Below are 12,625 nucleotides of genomic sequence, written 5' to 3'. Positions count from 1 at the left end.
GGCAGGGGGTGCTGGCCTGGGGCGGGCAGTCGACGGGCTATGGCTAGTCAACGGGGGAGGGGGGGGCGTGACGCCCTCTGATCCGGTTGGTCACCTGGAATGCGAGAGGGTTGAATGGGCCGGTGCAGCGGTCGAGGGTACTGGCTCACCTGAAGGGGCTAAAGGCAGATGTGGCAATGCTTCAGGAGACCCACCTGAAGGTGGCGGACCAGGTCCGCCTGAGGAAGGGACGGGTGGGGCAGGTTTTCCACTCTGGGTTGGATGTGAAGAACCGGGGAGTGGCGATTCTGGTGGGGAAAAATGTGTTGTTTGAGGCATCGGAGGTGGTGGCGGATAAGGGGGGTAGGTATGTTATGGTTAGGGGCAGGCTATAAGGAGAGAAGGTGGTACTGGCTAGTGTGTATGCCCCAAATTGGGACGATGCGGGCTTTATGAGGCGTATGTTGGGGCGGGTCCCGGATCTGGAGGCAGGAGGTCTGATCATGGGGGGGGGGGGCTTTAATACGGTGTTGGATCCTTCACTGGATCAGTCCAGCTCTAGGACGGGTAGGAGACCGGCGGCGGCCAAGGTACTGAGAGGGTTTATGGATCAGATGGGTGGGGTGGATCCATGGAGGTTTGTGAGGCCGAGGGCACGTGAGTACTCTTTCTTCTCCCACGTACATAGGGTCTACTCTCGGATAGATTTCTTCGTGGTGAGTAGGGGACTGATTCCGAGAGTGGAGGAGGCCGAGTATTCGGCCATTGCAATCTCCGACCACGCTCCGCATTGGATAGAGTTGGAGATGGGGGAGGTGCGGGACCAACGTCCGTTGTGGCGGTTGGATGTGGGGTTGTTGGCGGAGGAGGAGGTGTGTAGGAGGGTCCGGGCAAGTATTGAGGGGTACCTCGAGGTGAACGATACGGGGGAGGTTCAGGTGGGGATAGTCTGGGAAGCCCTGGAGGCAGTGATTCGTGGGGAGCTGATATCCATCCGGGCACACAGGGAGAGGAGCGAGAGGAGTGAGAGGGATAGACTGGTGGGAAAGATGCTGGAGGTGGACAGGAGGTATGCAGAGGCATCAGAGGAGGGACTGTTGGGGGAGAGGTGCAGCCTGCAGGCTAAATTTGATTTGCTGACCACTAGAAAGGCGGAGGCACAGTGGAGGAAGGCACAAGGGGCAGTGTACGAACATGGTGAAAAGGCGAGTAGGATGCTGGCTCATCAGCTCCGCAAGCGGGATGCGGCTAAGGAAATTGCTGGAGTGAGAGACAAGAGTGGGAATGTGGTGCGGAAGGGGGTAGAGGTGAATGAGGTCTTCAAGGACTTTTAAGGGGAACTGTACCGGTCGGAGCCAACGGGGGAGAGGAGGGGAATGGAGAGGTTTCTCGATGGGCTTTCTTTCCCGAAGGTGCAGGAGGAGAAGGTGGAGGGGTTGGGTGCGCCGATTGAGCTGGAGGAGCTCGTTAAGGGGATCGGGCAGATGCAGTCAGGGAAGGCACCGGGGCCGGATGGGTTCCCGATGGAATTTTAGAAAAAGTTTGTGGACCTAGTGGGCCCCTTGCTGGTGCGGACACTCAATGAAGCGTGGGAAGGGGGGACTTTGCCCCCGACGATGTCGCGGGCGCTGATCTCGTTAATTTTAAAGAGGGACCAGGACCCCCAGCAGTGTGGTTCATACAGGCCCATATCTCTCCTCAACGTGGATGCTAAGGTCCTGGCAAAAATCCTGGCCACCAGGATAGAGGACTGTGTCCCAGGGGTTGTGCACGAGGATCAAACAGGTTTCGTGAAGGGAAGGCAGCTGAACACGAATGTGCGGAGAATGTTGAATGTCATCATGATGCCGGCGATTGAGGGGGAGGCAGAGATAGTGGTGGCGCTGGATGCGGAGAAGGCCTTCGATAGAGTGTCGTGGGGTACCTTTGGGAGGTGTTGGGGAGGTTTGGATTTGGTGAAGGGTTCATTAGATGGGTAAGGCTGCTATATGAGGCCCCAATGGCGTGCGTGGCCACGAATAGGAGGAGGTCGAAGTACTTCCGGCTTTACCGAGGGACCAGGCAGGGTTGCCCCCTGTCCCCCTTGTTTGCACTGGCAATCAAGCCACTGGCGATGGCGTTGAGGGATTCAGAGAGGTGGAGAGGCTTGGTGCGAGGTGGAGAGGAACATAGGGTGTCGTTGTATGCCGATGACCTGTTACTGTATGTGGCGGACCCGGTGGGAAGGATGCCGGGAGTGATGGAGTTGCTAGCTGAGTTTGGGACTTTTAGCGAGGTGTTTGTGGTGCACCCTGGAGACCAGGAGGAAGGAATTGGTAGGCTCCCGCTTAGGCGGGCAGGGGAGAGCTTTAGGTACTTGGGGGTTCAGGTGGCCAGGAACTGGGGGACTCTTCACAAGCATAACTTCACCAGGCTTGTAGATCAGATGGAGGAGGAGTTCAAGAGGTGGGACATGCTGCCATTATCGTTGGCGGGCGGGTACAGTCCGTCAAAATGACGGTGCTTCCGAGGTTCCTGTTTCTCTTTCAGTGCCTGCCCACCTTTATCCCCAGGGCCTTCTTTAGGAGAGTGACTAGCAGTATTTTGAGCTTTGTGTGGGCACACGGGACTCCGAGAGTGAAGGGGGTGTTCCTGGAGCGAGGTAGAGATAGAGGCGGACTGGCGCTGCCCAACCTTCTGGGGTACTATTGGGCAGCCAATGTATCAATGGTGCGTAAATGGGTGATGGAGGGGGGAGGGGCGGCGTGGAAAATAATGGAGATGGCGTCATGTAGAGGTACGAGCCTGGGTGCCATGGTAACGGCGCCGTTGCCGCTCTCCCCTAAGAGGTTTACCACGAGCCCAGTGGTGGCGGCGACCCTAAGAATCTGGGGACAGTGGAGACAGCATCGGGGGGAAATAGGGGGCTCGATGGAGGCTCCACTGGGTGCCAACCATCGGTTCATCCCGGGGAACAAGGATGGGGGATTTAGGGAGTAGCAAAGGGCGGGCATCAGCAAATTGAGGGACCTGTTTATTGGCGGGAGGTTTGCGGGCCTGGGGGAACTGGAAGATAAATTTGGCCTTCCCCAAGGGAACATGTTCAGATACTTGCAGGTAAAGGCGTTTGCTAGGCGACAGGTAGAGGGATTCCCTCTGCTGCCGTCGCGGGGGACGATGGACAGAGTGCTTTCGGGGGTGTGGGTCGGAGAGGATAAGGTGTCTGACATCTATAAGGTAATGCAGGAGGTGGAGGAGTCGTCAGTGGAGGAGCTAAAGGCTAAATGGGAGGAGGAACTTGGGGAGCAAATAGAGGACAGGACTTGGGCGGATGCCTTGGAGAGAGTCAACTCTTCCTCCTCATGTGCGAGGCTTAGTCTCATCCAATTTAAGGTGCTGCACCGGGCCCACATGTCCGGGACTAGGATGAGTAGGTTCTTTGGGGGTGAGGACAGGTGCACCAGATGTTCGGGGAGTCCAGCGAACCACGCCCATATGTTCTGGGCATGCCCAGCACTGGAAGAATTCTGGAAGGGAGTGGCGGGGACGGTGTCGGGGGTGGTTGGATCCAGGGTGGGGACTCGTGATTTTTGGAGTTGCGGTAGAGCCGGGAGTGCAGGAGGCGAAAGAGGCCGGTGTCCTGGCCTTTGCATCCCTAGTAGCCCGACGAAGGATTCTGCTACAGTGGAAGGATGCAAGGCCCCCAAGTGTGGAGACCTGGATCAGTGACATGGCGAGATTTATAAAATTGGAAAGGGTCAAATTTGCCCTGAGAGGATCAATACAAGGGTTCTATAAACGATGGCAGCCTTTTCTGGACTTCCTGGCTCAAAGATAGGTAGCTTGGTCAATAGCAGCAGCAATCCGGGGGGGGGGGGGGGGGGGGGGTGTTCCTTATTGTAGTGTCTATTCTGTAACTTTATATTGTGCTAATTTGCGTTGTTGTTAAAATGCTGTGTTGTTCATGGAGGTGGGGCGAGTGTTCATGATTGTTAATATTATTGTTATTTTTGGTATTTTGCTATGGTGCGTTATTGTTGTATAAATTCAAAATTTTTCAATAAAAATTATTTTAAAAAAAAAAGATACAATGAGATTTGTTTTGAATTCAGTCTCAGGATGTGGTTGTCGTCAAGGCTGTCGTTTATTGCCAAACCTTGGTTGCCCTGAAAAAATGGTAGTGGGCCGCCTTATTTTTTGTGCTGGTTTGATGCAACTAATTAACTTGCTCAGTCACTACCGTGGGGCAGCATGGTGGTTAGCATCAATGCTTCACAGCTCCAGGGTCCCAGGTTCGATTCCCGGCTGGGTCACTGTCTGTGCGGAGTCTGCACGTCCTCCCCGTGTGTGCGTGGGTTTCCTCCGGGTGCTCCGGTTTCCTCCCACAGTCCAAAGATGTGCGGGTTAGGTGGATTGGCCAGGCTAAATTGCCCTTAGTGTCCTAAAAAAATAATGTTAATGGGGGTTGTTGGGTTGCTGGTATAGGGTGGATACGTGGGCTTGAGTCGGGTGACCATAGGCACAACATTGAGGGCCGAAGGGCCTGTTCTGTGCTGTACTGTTCTAATTCTAATTCTAATTCTAACTTCAAAGGGCCATTAGGAGTTAACCACATCGGAATCATATAAAGACCAGACTGGATAAAGGTGGCAGATCAACAGCTGTAGTGAACAAGCTGGGTTTTGTGCAACAATCCAATAGCTTCATGGTCACTTTTTTTGTTTAAATTATTTTTAAATTTAGTGTACCCATATTCATTTTTTCCAATCAAGGGGCAATTTAGTGTGGCCGATCCACCTACCCGGCTCATCTTTGGGTTGTGGGGGCGAAACCCACACAAACACGATGGTCACTTTTTCTGATACTTTTTTTATTTCCAGGTGTTTTAAAACTGAATTTAACTTTTCAAACTGCCATAGGCAGATTTGAATTCCTGTTCATTGGAACATTATTCCACAAACATGACTTAATTGGGGAATGTCAAATACATACCAGGTTCTTCACATACTTTGGGAAGAAAAGCTGGTACCCCGCCTATTGATCATGGAGAATCAGGGGTTCAATGAGATTTGGAAGAGGATAAAGATGGTAAATGTGTGGGTGTCATCTACTGAACTTTTATTTTTAGAGATTGAAAGAGTTTTCAAATAATAGACCAGCTGATGAGCTCTTGTGGGTGGTGGCCATGTGGAAACTTTCCTCTGGAAACAGGATCGCTGCCTGCTCCATGGAGGTCAGCAGCCAATTTGTGTTGTTAAGGCCCCAGTGGGGGTGATTTTGGGGCCTCTCTAGTTTTTCTGGTAACAGAGCACCCCCCCGCCCCAAACCCCACCTCCCACACCCGCATCACTGCCACCAGCACTGCAGGCAGAGGCTACCAATTCAATAGAGATGACATTTCAGCAGGCTGTGGTGGTCATTGGAGCCAGTGGCTCTATGTATCTATGAGAGGACTATGTTTATAAAAAGCAGGACTTGTGTGACCAGAACAATCCAATGGAAAGACTTCCTCTCCATCCCACTTGGCATACCAGTCTGGATCCTGTTTTTTTTAAATGCTGGATGTGCAACACAGCAAGGGTGCCAACATGTTAATGTGCTTTCAAGGTCCCTGACCTACCTCAATTATGCACTATTCTTTGCTGAGACTGCCAAAGCTCCAGAGCTTTGGGATTGGGCCTGCAGCAGAGAGCTCACACGTCCTTAATAGGAAGGTGAAGTCAGAATGGCCAATCAGGAGGTTTCTTCCTGGAAGATTGCTCCACTAATTTCACTGCCCCCCCCGCCCCCAAAACGGGTCCCAAATCCCGTGGCAAAATGTAGCCCAATAATTCAGACCAATGACCTTTTATCTGAACAGGAGCATTGTCCCCAAAGCATTTTATGCTTTCCCTGGCAAGTTCTGATGCTGATTCCAACTGGGCAGCTCTGTAGAACTCTTGATATAGCAATTAGCACCTCGGATCTGGTGGGACAATTTGGCAAGAAATCAAGGATATTTCCTCTACAATGCAAGCAACCCGAAGTCTGTCCAGGTTTGGAAGACATGGTGGGTCGGTGGTGGTTCTGCCCCACCATCAAATTAAACCATCCTTCCACCTGCCCCACCATCAAAATATTAGGACTCATTTTTGTGGCTCCCAGATGATAAATGTAATATGGCTAAAGAACCAGAGGCTGAAGTTGTTTGAACTGTATCTCAGAAAGAGCTAACAGAGAATGGATCGACATTGGGAAAAGGAATGGAAGGATTAATGGAACTTGCAATTATAGTAAGGATAGTTTTCCTTTAAATCCATTGGCCTCAGTAACTGTTCTAGGTCAGCCACCATCGGTCAAGAGCAGCACTTCCTGTGCATTAGGATCTCACGAGTATTGGGTATCAGTGGGCAGTGTACCATATAAACACATTAGCCTACTGCTGGTCCGAAGACCTTTTGATCTTTTGGGCCTGCTCCACCATTCAATAATATCATTGTTTATCTGGTTATAGTCTCAACTCCACTTTCCTCTTTGCCCCCTACCCCCCATAACCCTCGACTCCCATGTCTGTCAAAAATCAAACTCAGCCATTGACATCCACATGTACGGTGCCAGTGGTATAATGAGCTGCCAGCTCTGTATCGTTGTACTCATGAAGGCCTCAATACAATTATTAACTTAAGCTACTTTTTCAATTTACTAATTCACTCTCTGAAGCCCTGACTACATCCAAGCTGGAATTCACACTTTACCTTCACAGCCATGCCATTGAGATCGGTACTGAAGGAGGCTGCAGTAGGGCTGGTGTTGGGCACTGTGGCAGTGGAAGTTTCATTCAGGTGAATGGCTGACATTGGAATCTTCAGCTCACGACTGACAATCTGAAAGGTTAAAAAGGAAAAGAAGTTAGCTGAGTCAAGAACAGTGTTTCATCAAGAGGGAGGCTGTCTGGTGCCAATTGTCGCACCAAGGGCATGGGAACTACTCCCAGGACCAGGCTTTTACTCTCCATTGCAGTCTCTCTGATGGGTCTACTTGAAGATTCGCATCACTTCACATCTTTCAAACAGAACTGTATAAATATATGTTATCGGATGGGCCAGTCAGCCTAGGTTGTGCTCAATCTTTCAGACTCCCAAATTCCATGGGGTTCTCCCCACCTTTCCCAGCACCAGCCAACAGCAGGAGATATTACTTGACCTGGATTAGGCCAGGAATCCTGCAAGTTTTACCAGGAAACTGGGGAACCACTGTGTGTTTGCTGGTTCCATGTTCTATGCTTTGGGATGGCAAATTGCGGTCAGGAGGAAGAAGCAAGCCTAATTTTCTTTCTCACTCTCCCCATCCCAGGGCCTCTGAAGCCTAATCCCTATTTTCATTCAGTTTATAGTAATCCCCTCGTAATTTACCAGGATTCACCACCTGAATCATTCAGAACAGAAGATCTGAGATTCTGATCTCAACCAGGCTATCAGTTGGCCTGCTTGGGTCACAGAGGGAGAATTCAGAATATCTCATTCACCGAACAGCACGTCTTTCGTGACTTGTGGGAGGAAACCCACGCAGACACGGGTAGAATGTGCAAACTCCACACAGACAGTGAGCCAAGCCCGGAATCGAACCCAGGCCCCTGATGCTGTGAGGCAACAGTGCTAACCACCATGCGTCCGTGCCACCCACAGCTGCACTCAGATCTTGGAGCTAGAGAGTGAGAGAAATGGCAATAAATAAAGTTAGCCAGGGTTACTGACCACAGTTAAGTGACTATTGGTAGAAGGTCACCAGGTGTGGACCTTGGGAAATGGCAGACCCCAGTTTGCTGTTTGCTGAAGAAACTTGCAAATACTGACAGGTCAGGGTGGAGAATGCTGGCAGTACCCGTCGTTCCCATTGTCAGCCAGACAACAAATGAAGAGTGAAATTAACCACAATTACCTGAAGCATCTTGGTATGAAGGCCCTGCCCCATTTCTGTCCCACCATGAGTCAACAGAACTGATCCATCCTCATAGACAAGGAGTAGAGCCCCAGCCTTCAAAGAAAAGAGAGATGTCTAAGTTATTAATCAGTTCTGTCAAAATGTGCAGATCTTTGGGTGAAACATGTGCCATCAATCCATTCATGAAACCACCCACATGACTTTTTCCCAGAGATATCAGTTTGAATAATCAGAAGGCAAATTCTGGAGCTCAGTGTTTTTGTCCTTCCTCCCCGCCTCGTGACCCTGCATTTCACTGCCCCTCCAGAGGACCCTCAGTGTCACTGTCTGGCCAAATGCCCCTCAGTGCCACTGCCTCCTCCGTCTGCCCCTCCGCATGGCCCTCAGTGCCACTTCTGACCCTCCACATGGCCCTCAGTGCCATTGCCCCTCGGTGTTACTGCATGTCCCCCCCGCCCACACCACAGGACCCTCAGTGTCACTGTCTGGCCACATGCCCCTCAGTGTCACTGCCTCCTCCAAATGGTCCTCAATCCCCCGTCTGCCTCTCCGCATGGCCCTCAGTGCCACTTCTGACCCTTCATATGTCCCTCACTGCCATGTCTGACCCTCCACATGGCCCTCAGTGCCATTGCCCCTCGGTGTCACTGCATGTCCCCCTCTTCCACTCCACAGGACCCTCAGTGTGCTGCCCCTCCACATCATGTCACTGCCCCTCCACATGTCCCTCAGTGCCATGTCTGACTCTCCACATGACCCTCGGTGCCATGTCTAACACTCCACATCACACTCACTGCCACATCTAACTCGCCACATGACCCTTGGTGCCACGTCTGAGCTCCCACATGACCCTTGGTGCCAATGCCACTCCACACGGCCCTCAGTGCCACTGTCGCTCTACATCTTCCTCAGTTCACTGGTCCTCCAACACAGCCCTCAGTGTCACTGCCTCCTCCACATGGCCTTCAGTATCATGGTCTGCTTCACATACTCCTCAGTGTCACTGTCCCCTCCATATACTCCTCAGTGTCACTGTCCACATGACCCTCAGTCTCACTGTCCCCTCCACATACTCCTCAGTGTCACTGTCCCCTCCACATACTCCTCAGTGTCACTGTCCCCTCCACATACTCCTCAGTGTCACTGTCCCCTCCACATACTCCTCAGTGTCACTGTCCCCTCCACATACTCCTCAGTGTCACTGTCCCCTCCATATACTCCTCAGTGTCACTCTCCACATGACCCTCAGTGTCACTGTCCCCTCCACATACTCCTCAGTGTCACTGTCCCCTCCACATACTCCTCAGTTTCACTGTCCCCTCCACATACTCCTCAGTGTCACTGTCCCCTCCACATACTCCTCAGTGTCACTGTCCCCTCCACATACTCCTCAGTGTCACTGTCCCCTCCACATACTCCTCAGTGTCACTGTCCCCTCCACATACGTCCTCAGTGTCACGTCCCCTCCACATACTCTCAGTGTCACTGTCCCCCTCCGCATACTCCTCAGTGTCACTGTCCCCTCCACATACTCCTCAGTGTCACTGTCCCCTCCGCATACTCTTCAGTGTCACTGTCCCCTCCACATGACCCTCAGTGTCACTGTCCCCTCCACATACTCCTCAGTGTCACTGTCCCCTCCACATACTCCTCAGTGTCACTGTCCCCTCCGCATACTCTTCAGTGTCACTGTCCCCTCCGCATACTCCTCAGTGTCACTGTCCCCTCCGCATACTCCATGTCACTGTCCCCTCCGGTGTAGCTCCTCAGTGTCACTGTCCCCTCCACATACTCCCTCAGTGTCACCGTCCCCTCCGTGTACATCTCAGTGTCACTGTCCCCTCCGTGTACTTCTCAGTGTCACTGTCCCCTCCGCATACTCCTCAGTGTCACTGTCCCCTCCACATGGACCACCCTCAGTGTCACTGTCCCCTCCGCATACCCCTCAGTGTCACTGTCCCCTCCGCATACTCCTCAGTGTCACTGTCCCCTCCGCATACTCCTCAGTGTCACTGTCCCCTCCACATGACCCTCAGTGTCACTGTCCCCTCCGCATACCCCTCAGTGTCACTGTCCCCTCTGCATACTCCTCAGTGTCACTGTCCCCTCCGCATACTCCAGTGTCACTGTCCCCTCCGTGTACTCCTCAGTGTCACTGTCCCCTCCACATACTCCTCAGTGTCACTGTCCCCTCCGTGTTCATCTCAGTGTCACTGTCCCCTCCGTGTACTTCTCAGTGTCACTGTCCCCTCCACATACTCCTCAGTAAGAAGTCTTACAACACCAGGTTAAAGTCCAACAGGTTTGTTTCAAACACGAGCTTTCGGAGCGCAGCTCCTTCTTCAGGTGACTAGAGAGGTACCTCTCCAGTCACCTGAAGAAGGAGCTGCGCTCCGAAAGCTCGTGTTTGAAACAAACCTGTTGGACTTTAACCTGGTGTTGTAAGACTTCTTACTGTGCTAACCCCAGTCCAACGCCGGCATCTCCACATCATACTCCTCAGTGTCACTGCCCCCTCCACATACTCCTCAGTGTCACTGTCCCCTCCACATACTCCTCAGTGCCACTGCCCCCTCCACATACTCCTCAGTGTCACTGTCCCCTCCACATACTCCTCAGTGTCACTGTCCCCTCTACATACTCCTCAGTGTCACTGTACTCTCCACAAACTCCTCAGTGTCACTGTCCCCTTCACATACTCCTCAGTTTCACTGTCCCCTCCGCATACTCCTCAGTGTCACTGTCCCCTCCACATACTCCTCAGTGTCACTGTCCCCTCCGCATACTCCTCAGTGTCACTGTCCCCTCTACATACTCCTCAGTGTCACTGTCCCCTCCACATACTCCTCAGTGTCACTGTCCCCTCTACATACTCCTCAGTTTCACTGTCCCCTCCGCATACTCCTCAGTGTCACTGTCCCCTCCACATACTCCTCAGTGTCACTGTCCCCTCCGCATACTCCTCAGTGTCACTGTCCCCTCCGTGTACTTCTTTGTGCCGCTGCCCCTCCACATGGCTCTCGGTGTCATTGCATGCCATACCTTCCCTTAAACAGGATCCTCATTGTCCTACCCCTTCACAAAATGTCACTCCCTCCTCCACATGGTCCTCAGTCCTCCTGCCCCTCATGCACCCCTCAGTCCTCCTTCCCCATCGTACACCCCTCAGAGTCACTGTCCCTCCACATGTCCCTTAGTGCCATGTCTGAGAGGTGATCAGGTCGTGAATTCTGCTGTCCGGCTCGCAAAGTGGATGAAAATGGGTCATTAGGACCCACTTTTATCCATTTACATCTTCCCGCTGGCACGGGAGTGAACCCTGATCCCGCCGCCAGCGGGGTGCCAGAGCATAGCGGTCGGTTCAGCGCACAACATGAACCTTGATTTCAGCCGGACACTCGATTTTCCGTCTGATCACAATTCGCGATCCCAGTATCGCTTGTGGATAATCCAGCCCACTGTCTCATCATCCCTGTTATGTGACTGGATTGTAGATTGCTGCGTCTATTAGACTAAATTGCCTCGCCATGCACATGTGGAAACTAATACAGTGTGTAGCATACCTGGTTGAGGAAAGGTACAGTAAAGCCAACTGCCTTTTTCAACGGCATTACAGAAATGCCTCTTTTCTTCCAGCGATTGAGTTTGTTGAATTCTTCGATTACAATCTTTCTGTTGTGATAGGAAGCCGACGTCAGGCACTCATTCCAACATATTAGCTGGTTGTGTGAGTCAAATATAGTTTTGCATGGGGTGTAGCACTCCTCTCCCCTGTACAGATTTATCTCGCGAACCTGAAAGGGGGACCAATTCCTTCAGATGATCCAGTGAACAGGACACAGAAACTCATTATCTAAAATATCCAAGGGGGCTGAATGGCCCCTCCTGTGGCTTTATTCCTGTGTAACCAATAGATTTGCTTATACATTTCTAAAACATTTCCAGTTCAATTTATGTTCAATTAACAATTAATTATTTTTTTCTGAAAATTTTTAATAACAATTTTAATAATGTAAAAGCTTACTCAGTGTGGTCTCCAGCGGGAAATGCGGGGATTGGATTGGATTTGTTTATTGTCACGTGTACCGAGGTACAGTGAAAAGTATTTTTCTGCGAGCAGATCATTAAGTACATGGGAAGAAAATGGAATAAAAGAAAATACATCATAGGGCAACACAACTTATACAATGTAACTACATAAGCACTGGCATTGGATGAAGCATACAGGGTGTAGTGTTAATGAGGTCAGTCCATAAGAGGGTAATTTAGGAGTCTGGTGACAGTGGGAAAGAAGCTGTTTTTGAGTGTGTTTGTGCGAGTTCTCAGACTTCTGTATCTCCTGCCCGATGGAAGAAGTTGGAAGAGTGAGTAAGCCGGATGGGAGGGATCTTTGATTATGCTGCCCGCTTTCCCCAGGCAGCGGGAGGTGTAGATGGAGTCAATGGATGGGAGGCAGGTTTGTGTGATGGACTGGGCGGTGTTCACAACTCTGAAGTTTCTTGCGGTCCTGGGCCGAGCAGTTGACATACCAGGCTGTGATGCAGCCTGATAGGATGCTTTCTATGGTGCATCTGTAAAAGTTGGTAAGGGTTAATGTAGACATGCTGAATTTCCTTAGTTTCCTGAGGAAGTATAGGCGCTGTTGCGCTTTCTTGGTGGTAGCGTCGACGTGGGTGGACCAGGACAGATTTTTGGAGATGTGCAGCCCTAGGAATTTGAAACTGCCAACCATCTCCACCTCGGCCCC

The 12,625-nt window shown here is 51.5% G+C and overlaps 1 protein-coding gene across 2 annotated transcripts in view; it reads right to left on the bottom strand.

Moving 5' to 3' along the window:
- Positions 1-12,625, bottom strand: part of LOC119958476 (aldehyde oxidase 1-like) — a 267,334-nt gene that overhangs the window by 37,898 nt on the left and 216,811 nt on the right. For both annotated transcript variants that reach the window (XM_038787024.1, XM_038787034.1), the window contains exons 26-28: positions 11,442-11,672; positions 7,876-7,971; positions 6,693-6,821 (exon numbers count right to left, since the gene is read on the bottom strand). In XM_038787024.1, the coding sequence (XP_038642952.1) occupies positions 6,693-6,821; positions 7,876-7,971; positions 11,442-11,672 (456 nt within the window). The remainder of the gene's footprint in view (positions 1-6,692; positions 6,822-7,875; positions 7,972-11,441; positions 11,673-12,625) is intronic.

Source organism: Scyliorhinus canicula, chromosome 2 (genome assembly GCF_902713615.1).
Source record: "Scyliorhinus canicula chromosome 2, sScyCan1.1, whole genome shotgun sequence".
In the NCBI taxonomy this organism is placed as follows: Eukaryota; Metazoa; Chordata; class Chondrichthyes; order Carcharhiniformes; family Scyliorhinidae; genus Scyliorhinus; species Scyliorhinus canicula.
Note: the sequence above shows the minus strand (reverse complement) of the source record. Positions and strands in the feature narration are given on the sequence as shown.